Raw genomic sequence first — 26,970 nt, 5'->3', positions numbered from 1 at the left:
TACAGGACTCCCTTCCACAGAAAATTTCTATCCAAACCATAAGTAAACATATCAATCCTAATTTAGGTCAATTGGGATTCTCTCAGGTATCATATTGGTTAGAGCACTCACCTCGCAGGCAAGATGATCCAGGTTTGAGTCACGTACATGGCGCAACATTAGGTTTGTTTCTCCAGAGGCATGTGGAGTAAGGAATCTTGCGTAAGGTTTCGCCCAGCTCGGTAATTGTACGTGCGTCCTCTCGCTTGCGAAGGTGAGCGCTCTAACCTCTACAGGAAACCACAAATAGCATTACACGTCATGGTAACTTTTCATTCTAACTTGACGCAGTCTGTATGCAATAATTAATCATAATAAGAAGTCATTCAATCCACGACTGTTTGTGGGGACGCTGCTGTGCGCAATTGGCTGCCGAGTTTTGCACACAAATATATACGTTCAATTCACTTTACAGTGTATCCTGTGAAGTGCTTTGAGACGTCTCAAAGTTGTGATCTCAGAGCGCTTTATGTGAAAGTAATTTCCCCAACCACTGCAACATTGGCCCGTCTCCACCACAACCTCCTGTCTCAGGTTTTTAATCTTGTCCAGGATTGACAATGCTAACTCCTTGCTCACCAGCCTTCCCAACTCTTCCCTCCACCGACTGTAGATTATTCGGAATTCTGCAGTTCGTGTCCTCTCCTGCACCATGAGATGATTACCCCCACCCTCGCACGGCTTCACTGGCTCCCCATCCCCAGAGGATTGAGTTCAAGATCCTAGTCCTGACTTTTAAAGCCCTCCACGATCTTGCTCCCCCCTACCTCTGTGATCTTCTAAAACCCTAAATACTGATCCACTCCCTTCGCTTGGCAGGCACTGGCCTGCTTCACGTCTCCTGCGCTGCCCGTCTCACCATCAACGGTCAGCCCTTCAACCTATCTGCCCCCACCCTTTGGAACTCCATCCCTGGTCCCTTCACCTGGTTCCTTCCCTCGGTTCCTTCAAGGTCCATCTCAAGACCTTCCTCTTTGACCATGCCTTCGGTCATCTTCCCACCATCATTTTGCACTTTCCCCCTATCCCTCTCAAACCCAACAACCCCCATCTCGGGTGCAACCCTCAACTGTCTAGCGCCTTGGGTCATCCTTACAACCTGAAAGGCGCTGCACAAATGCAAGTTCTTGTTGTTGTAGATGCACCAATTTTACCTGGTGAATTGTTGACTGGGATTCCAGGAGAGAGAAGCACCCTTCTCTTTTTTTTGCCTCAGCGAGGCATCTTTAGTGCCCCTCCTGCATTGTGTCAATCGCAAACATCCTGACCCAGCAGCCAAGCCTGTTAAATTGCACCCCGCCCCACACCCAAAAGGAAAAACAACTTGAGTCGTGTAGTGGTTAGCACGCTCGCCTTGCATTCAAAAGGGGCTTGGGTTCAATTCCGAGCAGGGCGAAAAGTTGGGAAAGTTTCCTTACTCTACATGCCTGTTTACCAAGCAGTTAGTAGGAACCCAGTTGTTAGTTGATTGACAGATCACTTCTGGGGGGTAATAAATCCTTTTAAAAATAATTGATCATTCAATCCACGGCTGTTTGTGGGACGCTGCTGTGCACAATTGGCTGCCGCGTTTCGCCCACATGCTACACAGTCAATGCACTTTACAGTATACCCTGTGAAGCGTTTTGAGACTTCTCGACGATGTGATAAGGCGCTCTATCAAATGAAAGAGTTAAGCTAAGTTAACGTGGAGAAGAGGGAACCGAGGAGGTGAAAAAAATAATTGAAATTGTGCAAACCAGACAAAAATCTTATTGTGTTGAAAATTACTGCTGGAAAAATGAGTGTACATACACTGAACACACTTTCTTGGTATTGGAATATAATTATGCGTCATTTGAGCACCTGTGACACAGGTGAGAGAATGTTGGAGGAGCTCCAGCTTGACAGGTATATAGTAAGGGTGTCAATCCTTGCACACCAGGAAGCTGACGCAAGCAACAGGCAGCAAAGAGAACTGAGTTACAGACTGCTCTCAGCTCCTTTCTGGACCACATTCATTTTTTAAGGGAAGGGAAAGGCTGTAACACTTCACAGCCAATGTTGGATGTTGTCTGAACCACAGCTCTCTCTCTCTTGTGGACTCCTGCAAATGGGGGGTATTGATTGATTGATTGATTGATTAATTGATTGATTGATTTGATTGATTGACCGACTGACCGATTGACCGTCCAAAAAGTTGGCCAGATCTGTGACCATTTCAGGAGCAAGGATCTTATCCATTTCAACGTTGCCAGAACTTTTCCACATCTTGTCTAACATCAAGGTTGCAGTTGCATGTTACAAGGCACCCACAACCCACCACCAACATGCTCTACAAAGTCCTGAGTCCAGACAACTTATACGACCAGAACAGCAATGACAGCGCCATAGATGACTCTTTCCAACAGAAGAATGTGTCTCCGTTGCCCAGGCAAGTGCACAATTATGCATCCTCCCAACTGAGTCCCTCTTCTCTCCGGAGTTCTGGAAACGCTAATCATTACACAGCTGTTGGGATCAAGACAGAAATCGATGAGACAGAGACGCCAATGGGAAGTGAGAGTCAAGAGCTGTTAGGTAAGGAGATTTTTTTTGTGTTGTGTGTTGTGACCAAAAAATCTTCTCCACGTTTTTCTTTGCAAAAAAAAAGCAATTTTTTAAGATAGTTTTTCACATTTTTAAATCAGTTGCAACTTATTTTGCCTGGTAAATGAATTATATAATAATGTATAATAATTCATAATAATTACCAGCTGTAAGTAGGAACACGGTCGATTGGCGGATCGCTTTCCGGGGGTAATACCCCGGGGGTAATACCCAAAAATTGGTCATTCAATCCGCAACTGTTTGTGGGGACGCTGCTGAGTGCAATTGGTTGCTGCGTTTTGCCCACAAAATATACAGTCACTGCACTTTACAGCATATGTGTGAAGCGCTTTGAGACGTCTCAATGTCGTGATAATGCACTGTATCAAAAGCATGAATATTATTATTATATAAATCGCAATTGGCTGCCACGTTTCGCCCACAAAATACACAATCAATTCATTTACAGTATTTTCGAAGACGTGATAAGGCGCTATATCAAATGAACGGATTATTATGATTATTATTATTAAAAGCAATGAAATAATGTTAAATCATTTGCAGCTGTTTGCACTGTAATTAATGCAATAATAATAATTATCCTTGCATTTGATACACTGCCTTATCACATCTTCGAGACATCTCAAAGCGCTTCATAGAATATACTGTAAAGTAAATTGACTGTATATTTTTATAGGCCAAAAACGGCAGCCAATTGCACACATCAGTGTCCCACAAACAGTCGTGGATTGAAAATGACCATATTATTATTATTATTTAATAATGATATAACGATATAACATGAGCAAAGAATAGAGCAGGTCTCAGTGACAAGATTGTATTCAGGAAATAAAATGAACCTGTCACGGTTTTCAACTTGGGACAAATTAGCAATTGTTATTTGAATTTATGCACCACCATGACACAAATCACAGTCACTACACTTTACAGTAAATCTCGCGAAAGCGCTTCGAGATGGCACCCGATGTGAAATTCTGATCAACATTAATTCCACTTAGATTTAAACCATGTAAAATTTTGTGGTGCAATTTGGTACGGATGTCTCTTGATCAAAAAATGATGCCGTCTGAGTAATTCTGCATGTCACAGCAATTATGAACTAATAATTTTCCTTTCATGTTTCTTCATCCTGATCCTTTGCTGAAATATCCTCTCCATGTTCCTCAGTCACCCGGGCCGTGCGCTGAAGTGAAGCAATTATTGAAAACCTCAAATTATTCCTTTTTGCACAAGAAAAATTGGTCGATCACTGTAACATTATGACTGTTCGTACAGACTGTGCCGTGCGATAGTTCGCTTCCCCATCGACCAACAAAAACGCAGTCACTACACTTTCCAGCAAAACCCTGGGAAAGCACTTTGAGATGCCCCTTTGTCACGATAAAGGCACTGAATCATATCAAATGCAATGATACGATTAATCTTTCAGACAAAAACAATTCTAATTCATTGATTTACCTGATAAGACACTGAATTAAATGTCACGGATTATAGTTTTTAATATTGTTTTGAAATCCTTGTGTCGGATTTCAGTTCGTCAACTGTGGAGGTTGCTTAAATTTATATCTACAATATTGTATTATTTTTTTAAATGATTAATCTAATACAAGTTAAGTCATTTAATTTTTTGAATTAAAATAAAAATATTATTTTTAAAAAGATGAAAAATATTAATTCGTATTAATTAACCAGTTGCAGACAATATTTGAGGAAAAAGTTGTGAAAATAATATCAGGAAGGGACCTTCTCAATCGGAGAAATTAATATAATTTTTTTAAGGCAAAAAAAAATATTTTCGCGGTTTGGTTTGGTTTTTAAAATAATTTTTTGTATGTAACTTAGATTCCGTTAGACGCAAACAGTACCTGGGAGTGAGGGTACGGCAGCCAGTGAGAGATCTCCTCCGTGCGTACCGCAACGGCAAAGGGGAAAATCCCTCGAAAACACAGGTAAACCCAGCCCGCAGTCCGCAGTGTCACACCTTTAGAGATGAGATGTCCTCCCGATGCGAAAGGCACTGTACAAATGTGCCGTGAGGTCCCCTCCCGTCTCAAAGCACTTTGCTCGCTCATTCACTTCATAGCTGTTTGTGGTGCTCACGAAAAAGAACACAAGTATGAGCGAGACCAAAGGAGAGCAAAGCCCATCCAGTCCATAATTTTGTATTACATTTTGTATTGTACGTCGTGTCGCCAAACTATATATTGAAACCCCAAGTATTATTGCCCAACAGAAATCTAATTAATTTGTTCTTGAAAGAAACAATATTTTCTGCTTCCACCATCTCCACAGGCAGCCTGTCCATAAATCTGTCGCTGTGTTTGCCAACAAAATACACAGTAACTATGCCTTGTTGTAAATCAATCACTAAACTTTAAGACTTTGACGTGAAATCATGCTGCATAAATGTCCGTTGCGCTCTAATTTGTATTGTAAGCATTCAGATCAGATTCACGTGTTCAGGCTCAGCTGCGGTCTCTATCTGGGGAGAAGGTCGTGAAAATAAATTAAGGCGGGGGGGGATTTTCTCAATTGGAGATCTCTGTGAAATTTTACAACCAAAATTAACAAGGCATAAATGTTGAGGGGTTCAGATGTTTCCTTTCAAACCACGGCTCTTAAAAATGTCCATTTTCTCCCCACCCACTCTTTCTCCAGAGGGAAATGTTCCCAAAGCCTTGGAAACAGAGTCAAGGTAACAGCATTCATGAAATATGTTAATTCAACTCTTAAATATCTATTTACTCTGCTTCTAGTCATTGATATCTAAATATTTGCATTATCCTTTTTATATTTACTCTATGGAATAAATATTTGAATTGCATCAGCCCTGGTTAGTTGGTAACTGGGTTAGTTGACTGCATCAGCTGATTAATCAGTCAGAAGGTTGTGGTTTCAAGCCCACACTTTGGGACTTTGAGCTCCGCTCTCAGGCTGACACTCCAATGCAGTGCTGGAGGGAGTGGGGCATCGTTGGAGCTGATGTCCTCTGGATGAGATGTTAAACCAAGGTCCCGTCTGCCTGTTCAGGTGGACGTTAAAGCTCCCACAGGACCTTTAGAGAAAGGAAGAAAGTTTATCTTTCCTGATGTCTTGGCGATCAATCCCTCAATCGATCCTGCTGTGTTTGCCTGCAAAATACGCAGTCACTACACTTCATAATAAAAGCTTTGAGACAACCTCTCGACATGAAAGGTGCGATCAAAATGCAAGGATTATTATTAATAATAATAAGTACCCTTCTTAATCAATTTTATACTGCACTTAACATACATTTATATGAGAATTTAACATTCAAATGTCTCTAAATATTTTAATTGTCACTTTCAACAAACAGAATTGAATATATTAAAATGTAAAAATACACAGTCAAACCACTTTACAGTGTGTCCTGTGAAGTGCTTTGAGACATCTCGATGATGTGATAAGTCGCTGTATCAAATGCAAGGATGATAATTATTATTATTTATATTACAGTGAGGAAGAGAGCGTCAAAAGAGAGCCTTAAGAGTCATCCGTACACTATAAAACGCAGATCTCGGGTAAGTTCTGATCTCTCTCCGACCTGCTCATACCGCCCACTCCTCTGCCCTCACAGCTAACACAGACCAGCTGTGTGTCTCAGCCCCTCGGCTTTCACCATCAGTGACCGAGCCTCCAGTCAAAATGCTCCCGGCTTCTGCTTCCTGAGCCCAGTGGCTCCAATCCGCCTCCACTCTTCTCAATCCATCTGCCCAATTTTCTGCCACGTTTCGCCCACAAAATATACAGTCAGTCCACTTTATAGCATATCCTCTGAAACACTTTGCGATGTCTTAACCACGTGATGGGGCATTTCAGCCTTTCTGCCCCTCACCCTATGGAACTCCGTCCCGCAATCCCTTTGCCTCGCTTCCCCCCTTGCCTCCTTCAAGGCGCGTTTCAAAACCCTCCTATTCTCCTTCCACTCTGCCCGATCCCCAGCTCGGGTCCATATCCCTGACTGTCCAACTCTTTGGGACGTCCTCCCGACGTGAAGGGCGTTGTGTCAATGTCATTTTGTATTGTATTGTAAGGCACTATATCAAGCGCAAGGATTACTATTATTATCATCCCCAAATCCCACCTTTTTAAAAGAAAAACACAAGCTGTCTGACTGCGCTCACAGTCACTCCTTCTCCCCCTTCCTCCCAGCTTGACAACTGAACCCCACCACCGTGAAATGTTCCCAGACGTGATCCCACCTGAATGGTACTATGTCAACGCAAGTTAATTTTGTCATTGAATCAACAACAATAACGACTTGCACTTACACAGCCCCCACCTCATGCAAGGGGGCGTCCCAGAGCACAACGTCGAGCCGGGGTGGGGAGGGGTAAGGGGGGGAGGTGACCCTAGGCGCGGACGAAGAGGACGGTCTTCAGATGCGACCTGCAGATTGAGAAGGAAGGGGCAATGTGAAGCGAGTTGAGGGAGAGAGTTGCAGAGTTTTGGGGCTTAGCGACTGAAAGCACTCAAAAAGAAAACGTTGAATCAAAGTGAGATGACAGCTTCCTTTCCCCACCTCTCTCTCTCCTCCTTCCACCCCCCAATCCCCCCCTCAACTCCCACCCCACAGGTGAAGGAATCCAGTCAATTGCTTCAAAAGAACTTTGAGGAGATAATGCAGGACCTGGTGGAGATTTTGGAGACAGATTTGAAACAGGCCAGAAACCACTCGTTCCCGACCCCACTGAGCCCAGCCGATAGACGGCCACAGGACGGTATCTACAGCGATCGCCCGCTCTGCCTCTCCTCCCCACTGGGGCAAAGTGACCAGGGGACCTTACATTCCTCCCTGCCTGAGGAACACGGCAGGACTCGCCAAGGAGCTCCTTCGAGCTGTGAGTCGGACTCCGGGCAAGTCTCGCCAGTCCAGTCTCCAGGCTTCGGGGGGGAAGGGTACTGGAGTGAGTCGGATGAAGATTCCTTTGGGCAACTGGCTATCCCTTGGGACAGCGCTGGGTCCCCTTCCTCCTCCACCACCTCCTCTTACTCCTCCTCTTCCTCACTGCTGTCGCCTGACGAGAACCCACCTGGTTTCCACGTTGCCTTCAGCGAGTGTTACAAGAGTTACTCGCCAGCTGCTGGATCGACAAAGGCGGCCTCCTGCTCCCCACAACAGGGAGATTTGGTGGAGAGTTCGGGCATGACCTTCTTCCAGTTCCAACTGCAGCAGGAGGAGAGCTTCCTGAGCAACATGTCCATACACGAGATCCTCATCCCAGACACCAACGGCAACACGTGAGTTTAAGAACCGAGATGGGTGTGTGGAGCTGGGAGTAGAAGGGTGGGGAAGCGGCCTTTGGAGGCTGAGGGTGAGAAAAACTGTTTCCTCTGACGGGTGGGTGGGGGGGTTGGTAACCAGAGGACACAGATTTAAGATAATTGGCAAAAAAACAGAGGGGAGAGCAGACGAGGAGAATTTTTGTTACCCAGCGAGTTGTTATGGTCTGGAAAACACTGCCTGAAAGGGTGGGTGGAAGCAGAGTCGATATTAGCTCTCATAAAGGAATTGGATAGGGTCTTGAAAAGGAAAAAATTTGCTGGGGCTATGGGGAAAGAGCAGGGGAGTGGGATCAGTTGGTAGCTCTTTCAACGACAGGCACGATGGGCCGAATGGCCTCCTTCTGTGCTATAAGATTCTATGATAACACATCAAGGCACCACTGAAAAATATAAACAGAAGACATGATATTTAACCAAGGGCCTCGGGACATCCTCCTGACATGAAAGGCGCAATACAAATGTAATTTGTTATTATTCTAACATATATTTTCTCCCACAAAACGCACAGTCAATCCCACTTTGCAATGTAGTCTGTGAAGCGTTTGAGATTTCTCGATGACGCGATAAGGCGGTATAATCGAACACTAAGATTATATTGTCAGAGGGGCCGTCCTTCAAACGGCTGAGGTCCCCCTTTTTTGTTACAGTGGACCTTAAAGATCTGTGCACAGAGAAGGGAGTTTCTCTCTCTTCGGTGACTTGGCCAAAATTGGTCATTGGCTTCAGAGCTGTTTGTGGGATGAGGTTGTGTGCAAATTGGCTGCCACATTTGCCTACAAAAACACTCGGTCGCTCCCCTTCACCGGGAAGCATTTCGGAGATGTCCTCACGAAGGTGATAAGGCGCTGTCTGTATCAAACGTTGCTGTTATTTATCGCTCTGTTAATTGCGTGCTCTTGGCTTCCTTTGACAGAATGTTACACAAAGCCGTCATTCAATGCAAGAGAGCTCTGGCTTACTGCTTAGCAAGAAAGATGGCATCTGTGGGTGAAATTGGTGTGAAAGACATTAGAGGCCAAGTAAGTCACTGGAAGAAATAACTGCCATTTATTTATCTCCCTCTCCGTATTCTCCTCTGATAACGGCAGTGGGGTGGGGGTGGAGGGGTGTGTGGGGAAGGAGTGGGGGGTGGGGGAGCGGAGAGAGATGCAGAAACCTGTCCATTAAGAAGACTTGTTAAAAAAAGAATCATGCAAGGCAATTAATAATAATAATAGGGTCACCCAATCCACGACTGTTTGAGGGACGCTGCTGTGCGCAATTGGCTGCCGCGTTTCGCCCACAAAATACAGTAACAGTCAATTCACTTTACAGTGTATTCTATGAAGCGCTTTGAGACGTCTCAACAACATAGTAAGGCACTGTATGAAATGCAAGGATTATTATTAACAGTATGGTTAAGTCGCACTCCGTGAAGCAAAATGCATAACCGGTTTGTCTGAACTTTAAGGCCCTGGTTACTACGTTAGTGACTTGTTGAAACTGTTTTTTCAGACAGCGTTGCATTTAGCTGCTGAGAGGAACCAGCACCTGATGGTAGGAGATTTCCTGTCTCTCGGAGCACAGATTAACGAGAGAGATTGTCTGGGGAAAACATCAGTGCATCTGTGTGCAGAGAACGGCTTCCTCCGAGTCTTAGAGGTGAGTAAACTGGTGGTTCTTCCCACTCAGCTCCTGATTAATCGTGCAGGACAATTAATAATAATAATTTGGTCACTTCAACCCCAGACTATTTGTGGGACACTGCTGTGCGCAATTGGCTGCCGTGTTTCACCCACAAAATATATCATCCAGAGAGAGAGAGAGAGAGGGAGGGAGGGAATGGGAGAGAGGGGGGGGCGCTGGAGAGATAGAGGGAGAGAGAGAGATAGAGAGAAGGGGGAAGGAAGGAGTGGATTTCGGAAGAGAGATCCAGTAAACAAAGTGGCTGTCGCGATGTAGGGAGTGGTGTTGGAAGGGGAGGGGGAGAAGCAAGAAATGGCAGTTATCGCTTACGAAATAGCTTGAATGTGTCCCGCGCTGTAACATTGACATGTGGTATTTTGCAGGTCATAGAAGATGCTCTGATGAACGGAACAGTTGTGGACATCGAAGCTGCGGACAATAACTGTAAGTGCATCTCCATATTAATACAACAGGGAAACTGAGCAGGAACCAATGTTAATGTGTAAGGTTTGCCAGAGAACCAGTTTACTCAATGATTCAAAGAGAAGATCTTTATTCACACATAAGCAGCAACAGTCTCCTCTTTGACGTTGACATGATATTATCGCATCAGCATGCCGTCTTATCCAGCAGGCAATCAAAATGTATGATAATTACACGCAATAACACCACCCTCCTTCCTTTATGCACCTTACTACTCCTCGTCTCAAGACTTTCTGCGTAACTCTTCTACTTCGTACCTTTTATTTCTGTCATCCACTAGTTTTAGCCGCTGAATCTGTAACAGTGATGTGTTAATCCTCCTAATCTCTCAGCACTGTCTACTCTCTTCCTGTCTCACGTATTTCAAGGAGGTTTTCTGTACTAGGCACAACCACCTTTATCTACTCACTTGATCATCCCCATAATAAAACAAAAACAATAATAAATTGGTCATTTTCAATCGACGACTGTTTGTGGGACATTGCTGTGCGCAATTGGCTGCCGCGTTCGCCCACAAATATACAGTCAATTCACTTTACAGTGTGTTCTGTGAAGCGCTTTGGGACGTTCTCGCGACATGAAAAGCGCTATATCAAAATGCAAGGATTATTATTATTATTATAATACCCCCCTCCTGATTGTATCTCATTCCCGTGACCTGGGCTTGTTTCCCATTTCTAACAGTTGGCCCCTTTCTAAAACAGATCTCTTAATGAGTTGTTTGGTCTGTTCCACTGCCTCATCTATAAGGTTATAGCCGCCTCGCTTAAATATCCTTTGCTCCAACTTGCGATTACAGCTTCTAACTTCTCACCACTTCCCTGCGTTGCTGCCCTTTAACCTTATTAGTATGATTGTAACTCTGCGTTAGCTTCAGGGATTAGAGGCAAAAATTGTCAGATTAATAATTAAAGGTGCAAATTCGGAAAGCAGTCAACATTGGCAATGACTTGAAAAGGTCTGATATCAAACGCAAGGATTATTAAACTTCAAGAGCCAAAATTATTTGAAGTCAATTCACTTCATTTTGTTTTAAGTCGATTCATATGCAATCAATTCACTTCACAGTTACTCCGTGAAGCACTTTGAGATGTCTCGAAGGTGTGATAAGGCGCTGCATCAAAGTGCAAGAATTATTACTGTTGACATTTTAACATTTTTTGTTAAAATATATCAATTGAAAATATTTTTTAAGTGGCAATAATCGCTAAAAATAATAATAATAATTTACTCAATCCGCGGCTGTTTGTGGGACGCTGCTGTGTGCAATTGGCTGCCACGTTTCGCCCACACAATACACAGTCAATCCACTTTACTGTGTATCCTGTGAAGCGCTTTGAGACGTCTCAACGATGTGATAAGACACTATATTAAATGCAAGGATTATTATTATTGTTATTGTGTGTTGAGGGTGAAAAGGTGTCAGCCTGGCTCTGTTGGGTTCAGAAGTTTGTGGGTTCAAGCCCCATAGTTTAGGCTGACACCTCAGTCCAGTTCATAGGTGGGCAGAGGTGGATAAGGAGGGAAAAGATCCCAAATCTTTCTTCTGCTATCAATGGCAAGTTAAGTGATTTTATCTGGTTAAACGCCAGCAGTTACCCCAACGTACACTCTGGGGTCCCCCAAGCCTTGGCTCTTGCCAACCTGCACCTGATATGTCTCAGAGGACATCTCGAAGACGTGATAAGGCGCAATATCAAATGCAAGGCTTATTATTATTAGGGGAACGCGTTTAATTTCGCTGAGGATCGAATGGGAACGTAGGGTTTAACCAAGTCTCTTGTCTTTGCTCCAAAGATCTGACCCCTTTACACTGTGCCGTATTGGCTCACAGCGCCATAGTCAAAGACTCTGAATGCTCGAAAGGTAACCGCGATTTGGATAAGTTCCTCCGGATGAGGAAAGAGCAGCTGCTGGATGGAATGAGATGCTTGCTGAGGATGGGAGCTTCCTTTCTCAAACAGGTCCGTCTCTATCTTCTTCCTCCGCCGGGGTAGAGTAATAGTCCTCGTTCCTGGTGTGTCTGTGTGTGTGTGTGCATGTATGTGTGTATGTAGGTGCGTGTAATTTCCCTTCCTTAACTCCCATGTAATGCACTGACATTTACATAACACAAGGGGTCCCCTTACTTTCTCGGAGACACAGACCAGTGAGGTTACAAAGCACCTTATGTAGTCCCCTCACTACAGCCCACCCTAATAATAATATTCCTTGCATTTGATATAATGCCTTCAAATGTCATTGAAACATTTATCTCAAAGCGCTTCACCGAATATACTCCAAAGTGGATTGCCTGTGTATCTTTGCGGTCTCCCCAACATCTGCCTAACTTGTTTCTGCTCTTACTCCCAAGGATATGAATGGTCGGAATGCCATCCAGTTTGCTCAGGAGGAAAACAACAGAGAAGTGCTGTGTTTCCTTCAGACCCAGGCTGAGAGCGCGAGAATCACCCTTCGCCAGGTACATTGACTGTAACGCCTGAAATCGAAATGCCTTCGGTTTCGTTCAACTGCGAAGGGAACCAAAACGTTTTATTGCTGTCACCGAGAGAGGCCGCACTCACTGGCTTTTAGTGATAATTTATCTCTATCTGGGAGCAGTGTATCACTTTTCCGGAGGTAATATTCCCTTAAAAATGTTTTCAAAATTTGGTCACTCAATCCACGACGGTTTGTGAGACACTGCTGTGTGCAATTGGCCGCTGGTTTATATTAGTGTACGACATTTCTAAGAGTTATTAAGTATGAGGAGGGAGAGGTTGTCCTGGATTAGGAAGATGTCTTCCTGCCCCCTGTGTTAACCTGACAATCCGCAGCTCTGTAACAGGGAGGGTCCGAGTTCATGGACTGTGCTATAATAGGATGGCCCTTTGGTTTAAAAAAAAGCTCAGCAAATACATATGTTAACATATTTTTATTAAAAAAATGACTCTGTTTACCTAGTAGTAATGTTTACCTCGTAGTAAATAGGAATCTGGTTGTTAGTCGATTGGCGGATTGGTTTCTGGGGGTAATAATCCCTTCAAAATTAAAAAAAAATTGGTCACTCGATCCACGGTTGTTTGTGAGACGCTGCCGTATGCAATTGGCTGCCACATTTCACCCGCAAAAATACAGTCACTACACTTTACAGTATATTCTGTGAAGCGCTTTGAGGCGTTGCGAAGATTAGAAAAGCTGCTGTACCAAATGCCAGGATTATTATTATTATTAACTCTTAAAACAGTGAGAAAGACCCACCTCCATATTTGATAGTGACATTGAGTTACAGATCAGCCATGATCTAATAGGATGGTGCAACAGGCTCAAGGGGCTGAATGGCCTACTCCTGTTCGGATGTTCTCATTGCTGAATGATTTAGTACACAGCACAGCAGTCAATGGAACAATTAATTACTGTGTCTCTCCAGGACTGGAGGTCATATGCACCACTTGACTTGATGAGCAAGAAAGTGAATGGTCTAAAGGGACAGGCTCCTTCCAGGCATTACCCAAACTAGACACACCCTGAGAGGTACGTACAATATTAATGAATCTCCACTGTTAAATAGTTTTTGTTGTGTGTGTGGGTGCGCAAACCTCGAAATCAGAGGTTATTTGCTTTTTGAAGCAACTTCTAAAAGCATTTAAAAGGCCTGAGGGCTAGTGCAGTCTGGCTCAACTGGTCTGCTGGTGGGTCAGAAGGTTGTGAGTTCAAATCCCCGCGTCAAGGCTTTAAGCCCACAAGCCAAAGCTACTGTGCGTGTGGCGGAGGATTGTGTTGTGGGAGGTGCCGTCCTTAGGATGAGACGTTAAACTTAGGTCTCACCTGTGCCTTGTTCAGTTGGATGTTAAATATCTTACTCAAAGAAGGGAAGGGATTTTCTCTCTGTACCGGTGTCCTGACGGACAATAACCCACTCCACACATCTCTGTTTACTTAACAGTAAGTAGGTACCCAGTTGTTAGTCGATTGGTGGATTGCTTTCTGGGGGTAACAATGCCTCCAAAAAAAATAATAATTTGACTGTTTGTGGGACGCTGCTGTGCGCAATTGGCTGCCGGGTTTCACCCACAAAATACACAGCCAATTCACTTTACAGTATATCCTGTGAAGCGCTTTGAGACGTCTGAAAGATGTGATAGGGCACTGTATCAAATGCAAGGATTATTGTTATTATTATTATTCTATAAAATTTGGTGTCTTTTGATTCCAGGAAGCTCTGAAAGATGCAGCATCGACTGTCAGTGAGACAGTCTAGGAAAATGACGGGTAAAAGTCAGGGAATTGTCAATAATTGCCTGAGCTGGAGTGGAAGGAACCACATAATTACATTCTAGATCCACTGAAATTTCCCAACAACGAAAGCACCGATCTTACAGATCAATTGCAAGGAATCCGTGCACATCAACAACTTACAAGTGTGTTTTGTGCACCCTTTACCCCGGGACAAGGACTTTTTCTTTTGAGTGGCACAAAATAAAGCAAACAAGATATTTCTTTTGGCTGGATTTCTATGTGGAGGAGCATAGACTGACAGCAATACACAGCTCAGGCTATCAATGACGGAACCCAAATTAAAACAGTTTTGTTGCAATGAAGGATGGAAGCCATCGACTGGAGAAGCTCGGAAGTTGAAAAGTTATATTTTTTTTCTCCATCTCCCTTTCTGTTACGTGACGAAAGAAAAGTCCACAGTGTGACTAAAAAGAGAGATCCTTTAGCAAAAGCGAGTGCTAACAGGCCTGGTTGCGGTTCGATTGGGTGTGAGCTCAACCAGAAACTTTGCGTCTATATTCGAAGGCCACTTTAAACTAGAAAGGGAAATGATTCATCCCACGTCCAAACCAACCGTACAGCAGATAACTTCAACTTTATCCAGGATCTGGAATTGTAACGCAATGTGGATGCCGTGGGTTTGCAAATGTGTTGGTTTCTGTGAAACTTACATTGTTTGCTAAATGTTTAGCAAAATGTATTGTACATATTATTATGTGAGTAAAATACCAAATGACATCACTGTTGCTTATTACTTGTGAACCTTTCATTCAGAGGATATAGTTCAAGATCCTGGTCCTCACCTTCAAAGCCCTCCACAGCCTTGCTCCCCCCTACCTGTGTGACCTCCTTACCCCCACTAACCTGTCCACTCCCTCCGGCCTGCTTCACGTCCTCCGCCTTGCTCGCCCTACCATCAAGGGTCGGGCCTTCAGCCTCTCTGCCCCCACCCTCTGGACCTCCACCCCACATTCCCTCTGCCTCGCCCCCTCCCTTGCCTCCTTCAAGACCCATCTCAAGACCGTTCTCATCGACCCGGCCTTCGGTCACACTCATACCCCTACTCTCCCTGCCCTCCAACCATCTTGATCCCAACCACCAGCTTGAGTGCGGATCTCTGATTGTCCAGTGCCATGGAAACGTCCTCCTGACGTGAAAAGCGATGTAATTTGTTGTTGATGTTGTTCAAGATGTCTCAGAGAAGGTCCCTAGGTGAGTCCTCCAACAGCCCTATCTTCCGCATACAGACTCGCCACGATCCTGTCAGAGAGGCCTGGAACAGATACACCAAGTGGATATCTCAGCTTGGTTTGGATAAGCTTAAACATGGTGATGGGTTTCCGCACCTGTCATACACTCGGTTGACCAAAAAAAACTCTTAGTTTCTCAGCATTGAAGCTTCCAAGACCCGATATTATCAGAGTAGATTGGGGGGGTTGAGGTCAGGATGCTGGGACTCTTAAGAAAATAATAATACTCAAGAAAAAAAAAAAAAAAATTAGTCACTTCAATCCACGACTGTTTGTGGGACATTGCTGTGCGCAATTGGCTGCCGTGGGTTTCGCCCACATATGTACAGTCAATTCACTTTACAGTATATTCTGTGAAGCGCTTTGAGATGTCCAGAAGACGTCAAATGCAAGAATTATTATCATTATTATTAAACAGCTTGATGCTGTAAATGGGTAGGTGTCGAGGCAGGTATCCTGGAAGGGCTGAGATCAAATGGGCCAAAGAAGCTTCTGTAGTGTGTGTGTGTATATATATAGTCCTTGCATTTGATATAGCACCTTATCGCATCTTCGAGACGTCTCAAAGCGCTTCACAGAATATACTGTAAAGTGAATTGGCTGTGTATTTTGGGCGCGAATCATGATAGCCAAATGCACTCAGTGGTGTCACAACCATGGATTGAAGTGACCAATTTTTTTTAAGGAATTATTATCCCTGGAAAAGCGATCCGCCAATCGACTAACAACCGAGTTCCTACTCACTGCTGGGTCGATGTTGTCCTGTTTGTGGGACACTTCTTCATCGAACCAATCAAATGATCTGATCTAAAAGAAAGTTCCCCCCAAAAAAATGAAAGTTGTGTTTAAGAATTTGCTAAATTTTTGGTGGCTCTGAAACAGTATAAATACAGTAAATCTGGACCCGAGTGGAATTTCTAGTTTGGACACAATATATTTATATATCTTATATTTATATATCAGTCCAGTGGCGGATCACTTTACAGGGGCAATATTCCTTCAAAAAATAAATAAAATAAGAATAATAATTTAGTCACTTTAATCCACGACTATTTGTGGGACACTGTTGTGCATAATTGGCTGCTGTGTTTTGCCCACAAATATACAGTCAATTCACTTTACAGTGTATCCTGTGAAGAAGCTCTTTGAGATGTCTCAACGATATGATAAGGGGTGTATTAAATGGAAGGATTATTATTATTATACTGTGACAGAACATGTGACAGAACATCCCTCTCTTGACCGTGAGAGTCTGGAATGAAATCATCACCTCCGGAAAGCAATCTGCCAATCGACTAATAATTGGATTCCTACTTATCGCTGGGTAAACAGAGGTGGATGTAAAAGATTTCTCGCTGCTATTTGAAAAGGGAAGGGAGTTTCTCTCTCCTGGTGTCCTGGCCAACAACCTCCCTCGTGACAAAGTTGGTCTGTGGGCCATTCATTGCTGTCCACGTTCGTCGTTGTCAGCCTGACATTCCTTTGAGGAGGATATGTGATCCTGACCCCGTTACCCAACACATCACCTCGCATCAATAATTAAAGGCAACCGTGAAATGCAATCGGCTAATTGTTCAGCCTCATTACAGCGAGTGAGAGGCACAGAGAAAGTGAGCGAGAGGGAGACTGCATGAGCTTCCAAATCCTGGCCGTTTGATGCAGTTTTTTTTGGGGGGCGGATGTTTTATTCCGCGACCTGCTGATGTGAGTGAGGAAAGGTGGTCAGGTTATCACAACACAGCAAGCGCAACAAGAATGGGAAAGAAGCAAAAGTATCCCCAAAAGAGGACCTCCGTCAAGAAAATGATCATTTCACTCATCCTTTGCTTACTGCAGTATGTCTCGCATGGTAAGTGACTTAATTATATCTAAAGTTAAGTGGATTGAGGACACACAAGTCTTTAAATGGGATAGTAATCCTTTCATTTGATACAGCGCTTTATCATGTCTTCAAGATGTCTCGAAGCAGGTCCACAGCAAGGTGAATTAACTGTATATTTCGTGGGCGAAACGTGACAGCCAATTGCGCACAGCAGTGTCCCACAAACATTCGTGGAATGGGTGCTTATCTGTTTCATCTTAACGAGGCTCATGGCTTGATTTCACAAGACTTCGAAGGGAAGTTCTTAGTTGAGTTTTTGCAAAATTTCTATTGAATCGAGCTCCTGATGCCAAGGTCAACAGAGAAATATGCCACTCAGCTCCCGTTAACTAACCCTTCAAGTCAAAGCTCTAATGGGTAGAATGATCCTAGCTGGACAAGCCGTGGGAAAGCTTGCCAGACGGCGACATCAATGGCAAGCTTTGCGGTTTTAAGTGGATAGACTCTAGCAATTACTCCCAATGCAAACTCTGGGCTCACCTCAAGCCTTGGCTCTTGCTAACCTGCACCTAATGCTTTCCGGAATTAAGTAAGCAGGATGTGTCCCTCCAGGGAGAGAGAGAGAGCATTCCATTCCGACAATCTTATCTCTCGGATTTCCATGTGTAGGTGGGTGGGATGAATAGAAATCTCAGTTTGATTTGGATTCTCTTAAGCAACGGTGATGGGTAGGTGTAGGTGGGATGCAGTTTGTTTTATAATGATAATGTTTTGGATATTCTTAAACATGGTGATGGGTTTCCGCATGTGTCAGCTGGCTGTCCACCAATCCCACCACCACCCATCAACTCTTTCCCCCCCAAAAAAGAACACTAGGGAATTAAAAATATTGAAGGACCTGAGAGATTGTGTGGTTTGTAACATTTTTACATTAGAGACAAGACAAAGAACAACAATACTGTGACATTGTGTTGATTATTCTTGTTTTCCTATCTGTTGAAAGTAAATAATCCTTCGAAGATTCGGTTCTATGAATACAGTCATTGCACTTTACTTCACAGTAAATCCTGTGTAGCGCTTTGAGATGTCCTTCCGATGTGAAAGACTCCACAGTACCAAATGCAAGGACTGTTATCATTTGCTTGGTGCTTGCTTGAATATCAAATCATGTATTATATTTACAGTACCTGAGGCAAATTATCTCTAAACCCAAACTTTGGAAACATTCATTGCTTGTCTTTAAAACAATAACACAATGCAAAGTATATTTTGCGTATGTTTTTGCATCGCTGATTACTACTTGCTTGTGGGACACTGCTGTGCGCAATTGGTGACCACGTTTCGCCCACAAAATACACAGTCACTACACTTTACAATGTATTCTGGGAAGTGTTGTGAGACGGCTTGAAGACGTGATAAGGCGCTGTATCAAATGCAAGGATCATTATGTTATTTAGAGGTACGAGGGAGGCTGAGGGCTGGAATAGGCACCATCCTCACTTTAATTCCCCTTTGAGTTCTCAAGAAATTCTGAACCTCATTGACTCACTCTCTTAAAACAGGTGGCTGTGCGCTTGCTCAGGCTTGTTCATCTGATTGCTTGCAATGGGGTGAACACTAAGTTTCCATTTATAAAGTATTTCTATACAAAGTATTTATTTAACAAGTCAGCCATTTCCTTATTTTCCATTAGATTCGCACCTATATCCGTCTTTAACGGACCCACATTCCCCTTGACCATTCTCTTTCTCTGAATGAGAATAACCTGAGGGAAGCGAGAGGGGGAAAGCAGTGACCCAACCCTCGCCCTCGTTCTTTGCAGGGGCTCGAGGGGTTAATACAGCCTAGTTGTGTCTTAAATTATTGCAAAGCGCTGCACAAAATGGGACGGGTTTCCTGTCGAGATTTTTTTATTACAAACTCTTTTCTCATTCCTTAATGTGTTTCCCCTCCCACTCCCTACCACCCACAACTACATATTCCTAATTAGTGCTGCAAAAAAGGCTCATGAGAGTCAGAAGTTCCGTGGTGGGTGGGGGCGGGAAGCTTCAAACGTGACTCGGACAGGTCTGAGCTGGAATACGGAAGGGAGGGGGAGAGATAGGAAGAGAGTGATTGATGTTTCCTCACTAAAGTGGGTATGAAAGAATGCTAGCATGTAAAGGAATATTATTAAAAGCTATAAAAGAAAAAATAATAATTTGGTCACTCAACAACTCTTTGTGGTCCAATGAGGTCAATAACTGTCACGTTTCACCCACAAAATATAATAATGATCCTCGCATTTGATCCAGCGCCTTATCACATCTTCGAGACGTCTCAAAGCGCTTCACAGTATAAACTGTAAAGTGAATTGACTGTATATTATAATAATAATAATCCTTGCATTTGATATAGCGCTTTTCACGTCGAGAGGACGTCCCAAAGCGCTTCACAGAACACACTGTAAAGTGAATTGACTGTACATTTGTGGGCGAACGCGGCAGCCAATTGCGCACAGCTGCGTCCCACAAGCAACAACAACAACAACAACAAGATTCCATTTATAAAGTGCCTTTCACGTCAGGAGGACGTCCCAAGGCGCTGCACAGTTGGGTCATGACCCGAGCAGGGGGGAAATGGTCAGGGTGAGGGGAGGGAAGGGAGGGAGCGAGGAGGGGGGAAATGGTCAGGGTGAGGGGAGGGAAGGGAGGGAGCGAGGAGGGGGAAGAGAGTCGAGAGGGGAGCTGAAGGCTCGGTCAAAGAGAAAGCAGTCGTGGATTGAGTGACCAAATTCTTATTATTTGTTCGAAGCGATTATTACCCCCAGAAAAGCGATCCTCCAATCGACTAACAACCGGGTACCCACTTAATGCTCGGTAAACAGAAGCGTGTGAGTAAGGAAACTTGCCCGACATTTCGCCATGACTGAGAATCGAACTCAGGTCCTCTCGCTTGCGAGGTGAGTGCTCTGACCACTAAACCACAGGACTCCACAGGACTGTATACAGGATGTAAAATCAATTCACTTTACAATATGTTCTGTGAAGCACTTTGAGGTGTCTTGAAGACGTGATAAGGCACTATATCAAATGCAAGAATTCTTATCACTGTTAATATAACCAATTATTAGCTCGGTCAATAGCGAGTTGTCAACTGAGATGAATCATCCTTCTGCGTACGTTTGTGCAGGTGTCTCAATTTTCCCCTTTTGTTCAAAACGCCTCGTTGACCAAACCCTTCATTCCTTATCAATTACTTTCTCCAATATGTGCATATTGCACTGCTTCTAAGAAAATCTCCCTAATTTGAGCCTAGCTGCTACCTGGAGGCAGATATGAGTCAGAAGATGACTATGATGAGTAGTACTTTAGTTGATTCTTGGGTTACTGGTTCCTTGTGCTTCTTCGATTAACACTATATTGATTTTCTTTCCACCCCCACTAAACTTTTCGCTCCCACCACCCTGCCCATCCTGGAATCCTGTAGCATAGTGGTTAGAGAACTTGGCTCGCAAGAGAGAGGACCCAGGTTTGATTCCTGGCCAGGGAAAATCGTTAAGTAAGTTTCCTGACTCTACACACCGCTATTGACCTAGCAGTAAGTAGGAACCTGGTTGTTAGTGGATTGGTGGATCGCTTTCCGGGGGTAATAATCTCTTCAAAAAAAGAATTATGATTTGATCACTCCATCAATACACCCATGTTGTGGATTGAGAATCATTACCGGCTGTGCCTGTTAAGACTTCCTCTGTAATTGACTTCCTCTGTCAAGGCACATCTCAAGACTTACCTGTTCAACAGGGCTTTTGACTATAATAATAATAATAATAATTCTCGCATTTGATATAGCGCCTTATTACGTCTTCGAGACGTCTCAAAGCGCTTTACAGAAAATACTGTGAAGTGGATTGACTGTGTATTTTGTGGGTGAAATGCAGCAGCCGATTGCGCACAGCAACATCCAACAAACAGTCCTAGAGTTGCTGCAGTCTGCAAGGCGCTGCCTGAAACGGTGGTGAAAGAGGCTTTATAGTAGCTTTCAAAAGGGAATTGGATAGGTATTTAAAAAGGAAAAATTTGCAGGGGTATGTGGTAAAAGCAGAGAGGAGTGGGACGAGTTTGTAGCTTTTTTAAAGACCCGGTACAGGTACGGTGGGCCGAATGGCTTCCTTCTGTGCTGTTAGATTCCGTGATTCTATGAAAAATGTATCAAGGAGCTTTACACTGCAGACTTGGCACCTGAGCTCGGGGCTTGGATGTGGTGGACATGGGGGCACAAACAGATATGAAGTGAATGGCTGATTTATTTGGGGAAGATTGCTGGACAGGGAAACTCACTGCATGTTTAACGTCTACTATGAACAGATAAACGCACTTGCCCACAAAATATATAGTCAATTCACCTTACAGTATATTCTGTGAAGCGCTCTGAGATGTATCGCAGACACGATTCGGCGCTATATCAAATGCAAGGATTATTATTACTATAAACGGGACCGTGGTTTAACCCGAAGTTTTCACCCCACGGACGGCACCTCCAACAGTGCTTCACTCCCCCCTCCACACCCCCCACCCCCACCCATTACACTACTCCTTTCTCCTTCACTGAACCTTTCAATGTTGTTTCTCCTCAAAGGCTTATCTGACTCCCTGTTACACGTTTTGTGATCACTTTTATAGGAATTGTGCCTAAGACATAAGGGGTTCTGTACCTGTGTTTGCCTACAAATACAGTCATTGCATTTCAGAAAAGCTCGTGAAGCCCTTTGAGATGTCCTTCCGACATGAAAGGCTCCTGTATATCGTACTGTACCCTTTATGATTACCCCTTTGAGATGTTATGATCCCACTTCCCCCCCACCATCCTCCAAGACGGCCACATTCAGCAAACTCCAGCCTGCTCCACGCCCCCCCACCCTGCCCGCCTCACCACGGCAATTGGGCCTTCAGCCTCTCTGCCCTCACGCTTTGGAACTCCATCCCACATTCCCTTCACCTCTCTCCCCCACTTGCCTCCTTCAAGGCAAGTTTCAAGACCCTCCTCTTTGACCGTGCCTTCGATCACCCTCCTACCCGTACCCTCTCTGCCCCTCCACCTTCCTGATTCCAACCCCCAGCTCAGATCCAAATCCCTGATTGTCCGGCATCCTCCTGACCTGAAAGGTGCCATACAGTGCCATTTGTTGTTGTTGACATCATTCTGCTGGTCACATGGGCTCAAAGTTTCCGAGAGAGAAGTTCCCTTGTGGACCGGGGACAAATCAGCCTGAGGATGGGAGAAATTCCTACAAACCCCGCAGTGTGAGTGTCGTTCAACCAATCTCACGGTGATGTAACATGGCACTCAGCTCGCAAGCGATAGGATCCGGGTTTGATTCCCAGGCAGGCCGAAACCTCAAGCTAGTTTCCTTACTCCACACACCTCTGTCTAGAAACAAGTCTGTATAGAGAGGAACCAGATAATAACCTGAAGGCTTATTTGGATGTTCTACTTGAAGTGCACCTCTTTGATCATGGGTTTAAACATAACATACGGAGTCCTGTAGCTCAGTGGTTAGAGCACTCGCCTTGCAAGCGAGACACTGGGTTCAATTCCAGACAGGGCGAAACCTTGGGCAAGTTTCCTTACTCCACACACCTAAAAATAATCCCTCCAAAAAAACAAAACAATAATAAATGGATCATTTTCAATCCACGACTGTTTGTGGGACATTACTGTGCGCTATTGGCTGCCGCGTTTCGCCCACAAATATACAGTCAATTCACTTTACAGAATATTCTGTGAAGCGCTTTGAGACGTCGAGAAGACATGAAAAGCACTATATCAAATGCAAGGATTATTATTATTATAACATGCCCTGAAACCATCCCTGCATTCCGTGCTCTCCATGACACAACCCATCCCCAAAACACACACCCATCTATCTCCATCTGTCAAAATACATAGTGATTGATGCTGTTTACTCTCAAGTGATGAATCACAATGCTCTTGTAAGCCTTCAACTTGAAATTAATGTCAAACAAATTTCTGACATAAAGGGGTTAGTGGCTGCAATGTATGTTGGCGGAGAGCCTTGTGAATTGCTTGAGTGGATCTCGAGCAGAAATTGTATCTTGTTGCCTGTTAGTTCAGGTGCCCTTGGGTACTACGTACACAAGCAAAGGTCCCACGTTCTGTCCAGAAAACTGCAGATGTGCGAATCCATGGCTTCCTGCTCCACAACGTCCCGAGAAAATTCATTGACCACAGGAAGGTGAGGCTCGATGTGCTGACGATTGCATTGCGTCCACGGGAAAGATAAATAATAATAATAATCCTTGCTTTTGATATGGCACCTTATCATGTCTTCGAGACATCTTCCAGAAAGTATCAGGTACAGGTTGGCAAGAGCCAAGGCTTGGGGGACCCCAGAGTGTACGTTGGGGTAACTGCTGGCGTCTAACCAGATAAAATCACGTAACTTGCCATTGATAGCGGAAGAAAGATTTGGGATCTTTTCCCTCCTTCTCCACCCACTCTCTGCCCACCTATGAACTGGACTGAGGTGTCAGCCTAAACTATGGGGCTTGAACCCACAAACTTCTGAACCCAACAGAGCCAGGCTGACACCTTCTCACCCTCAAAACACAATAACAATAATAATAATCCTTGCATTTAATATAGCGTCTTATCACATCGTTGAGACATCTCAAAGCGCTTCACAGGATACACAGTAAAGTGGATTGACTGTGTATTTTGTGGGCGAAACGTGGCAGCCAATTGCACACAGCAGCGTCCCACAAACAGCCGTGGATTGAGTGACTGTAAATTATTATTATTATTTTTAGCGATTATTGCCACTTAAAAAATATTTTCAATTGATATATTTTAACAAAAAATGTTAAAATGTCAACAGTAATAATTCTTGCACTTTGATGCAGCGCCTTATCACACCTGCGAGACATCTCAAAGTGCTTCACGGAGTAACTCACCACACACCGACTGGGGTTCACCCAAGCTTAGGAACTTGCTAACCTGAGACTGATTACTCACTGGCATCGGTTAATAATAATAATAATCCTTGCATTTGATATAGCGCTTTTCATGTCTTCGAGACGTCTCAAAGCGTTTCACAGAATATACTGCAAAGTGAATTGACTGTACATTTGTGGGCGAACGCGGCAGCCAATGGCGCACAGCAATGTCCCACAAACAGTCGTAGATTGAAAATGACCAATTTATTATTGTTTTGTTTTGGAGGGACTATTATTAGGCTCTGTGTGGAGTAAGGAAACTTGCCCAAGGTTTCACCCCTGCCTGGAATTGAACCCAGGTGTCTCACTTGCGAGGCGAGTGCTCTAACCACTGAGCTACAGGACTCCAATCAGAGAGCATCCCTCCGAGGCAAAAAGAGAGAGGGAGAGAGAGAGAGAGCGAGAGAGTGTGCGCAATCCATTCCAGAAACTGGAGGATTTCCATGAGCGGGTGCCTACGTGGAGCACGCATTCTGCTGAAGCACGAGAATGGGGTTTCCAAACAAATGAGATAATTTGCTCGAGATAATGACACAGATTGTACACACAAGATTCGTTTCTTGGAGATCAGCCAAGCTGATAATTTAACGCATCCCTCCCACACCTGGAAATCCCAGAGATCGATTGTTGGTACGGAATGCACCTTTTCTCTCTCCCTCTCTCTCTCTCTCCCCCTCCCATTTTCTCTCTCTCTCGTACGCATCCTTATTAAGAGAAAAAATGTATCAGCTTGATGTTGACACAACTTTTATAGCCCTGGTTGCAATTGTAATGGGTAGTCATTTTACGTAGAATGTAACTAAGCAAGGCTAACTGGCTTTTTATGGAACTGCCATCAGCCATCCCACCAAGATCAATATCAAGGTGCTTTCTGCTTTGTTATCTCACCACTTCTAAGAACTTGAGTAAATCTTATCCTCAGGTAACCTTCCAAATTGACGTTTGTTTGATATAGAAATCAATGGCTATGGCAATAGCTGGTTAGACTCCATACTAAAACATACTCTGGGGTCCCCAATGAGGGTACATGTCCCACCCTCTCTAATCGACTCCAGTTTTTCTTACCCCATCCGTCCCCAGCCATCTATCTTGGTTACTCAACAACAACAACAACAACAAGATTCCATTTATAGAGCGCCTTTCACGTCGGGAGACATCCCAATTTGGGACTCATTTGGCCCAATGATTACCCAGAGACCACAAGAATCCTGGCTGACATTCTCAACGGTGACGTGAACACAGTAGAGGATACATACACACAGCAAAAAGTACTTTTGAGACGTTTCTCCTAAAGCTTGTCAAGTGGCAGTGATTTGCTGGTCGTTTAATCATGACAAATTCACCTCCTCCCCTAAAGGCCCTTAACTTTTTGACTGCATTTGAGTCATCTTTGTGTACTATAAAGTGTAGAGACTGTGTAATTCCTAATAGTCCTAACTGCCATTTCCAAACTGGAATCGATGGATGCCTGGGGTGGAGTGGTGGGGTGGAGTGGAGTGGTGGGTGGGGTGGTGGGGTGGTGGGTGGGGTGGTGGGGTGGAGTGGTGGGGTGGAGGGGTGGGGTGGGGTGGGGGTGGGGTGGGGTGGAGTGGAGTGGAGGGGTGGGGTGGGGTGGTGGGGTGGAGGTGCAGAGGACGTTTGATGGATGCTTTGTGAAACGGGCCCCTGTTTCTATGTTTCTATCTATTTGTTCGGTCCGGGTATTAAGGCATACGGGGTAAGGGTGGGTAATTGGACTTGAGGTACAGATCAGCCATGATCTTATAGAATGGCAGAACAGGCTTGAGGGGCTGAATGGCCTATTCCTGTCTCTGTGTTTCTATGATCTGGGATAGTTGACAACCAATTCTCTTCAGTTCCAGGGCAGAGAAGCGCAGCAGAATCCAGTCCAGCCCGTGCACCCACCAGGAACCCAGTACCTGCTGCTCGCTCTCAACCCAAGTGGCGACCCATGCATAAGAACAACAACAACAAGATTCCATTTATAAAGCGCCTTTCACGTCAGGAGGACGTCCCAAGGCACTGCACAGTTGGGTCATGACCCGAGCAGGGGGAAATGGTCAGGGTGAGGGGAGGGAAGGGAGGGAGCGAGGAGGGGGGAAATGGTCAGGGTGAGGGGAGGGAAGGGAGGGAGCGAGGAGGGGGAAGAGAGTCGAGAGGGGAGCTGAAGGCTCGGTCAAAGAGAAAGGTTTTGAGACCGGCCTTGAAGGAGAAGAGGGAGGAAGCGGCGAAGGCACTGGGGATAGAGTTGCAGAGCCTCGGGGCTGAGAGGCTGAAGGCCCGACCACCGATGGTAGGGCGGTTGGCGCGGGGGACGTGGAGCAGACCGGAGCCGGAGGAACAGAGGGTACGGGCAGGTAGGTAGGGGGATAGTAGGTTGGAGAGGTAGGAGGGAGCGAGGCCGTGAATGGCCTTGTAGGTGAGGATGAGGATCTTGAAATCAATCCTCTGGGGGATGGGGAGCCAGTGGAGGAAAGCGAGGGCGAGGGTGAGGGCGAGGGCGAGGGCGAGGGTGAGGGTGGGAGTGATGTGGTCGCGGTGTCTGGTGCGGGACAGTACACGA

The 26,970-nt window shown here is 44.7% G+C and overlaps 1 protein-coding gene across 1 annotated transcript; it reads left to right on the top strand.

Annotated features, from left to right (window-relative positions):
* The first annotated feature begins 2,078 nt into the window (after positions 1-2,078).
* On the top strand, positions 2,079-15,078 carry zgc:113279 (uncharacterized protein LOC553749 homolog). The gene is made up of 12 exons (XM_007911554.1): positions 2,079-2,598; positions 4,471-4,577; positions 5,287-5,323; positions 6,106-6,170; positions 7,226-7,890; positions 8,849-8,954; positions 9,430-9,576; positions 9,984-10,044; positions 11,881-12,047; positions 12,437-12,544; positions 13,493-13,596; positions 14,279-15,078. The coding sequence occupies exons 1-11, from the start codon at positions 2,349-2,351 to the stop codon at positions 13,580-13,582; spliced, it is 1,803 nt and encodes a 600-aa protein (XP_007909745.1). The 5' UTR covers positions 2,079-2,348; the 3' UTR covers positions 13,583-13,596; positions 14,279-15,078.
* Positions 15,079-26,970: the final 11,892 nt, after the last annotated feature.

The sequence above is a fragment of the Callorhinchus milii genome, unplaced genomic scaffold (assembly GCF_018977255.1).
Source record: "Callorhinchus milii isolate IMCB2004 unplaced genomic scaffold, IMCB_Cmil_1.0 Scaffold25, whole genome shotgun sequence".
Taxonomy (NCBI): domain Eukaryota; kingdom Metazoa; phylum Chordata; class Chondrichthyes; order Chimaeriformes; family Callorhinchidae; genus Callorhinchus; species Callorhinchus milii.
The sequence above is the reverse complement of the archived record's forward strand: the minus strand, read 5'-3'. Positions and strand labels throughout refer to the sequence as shown.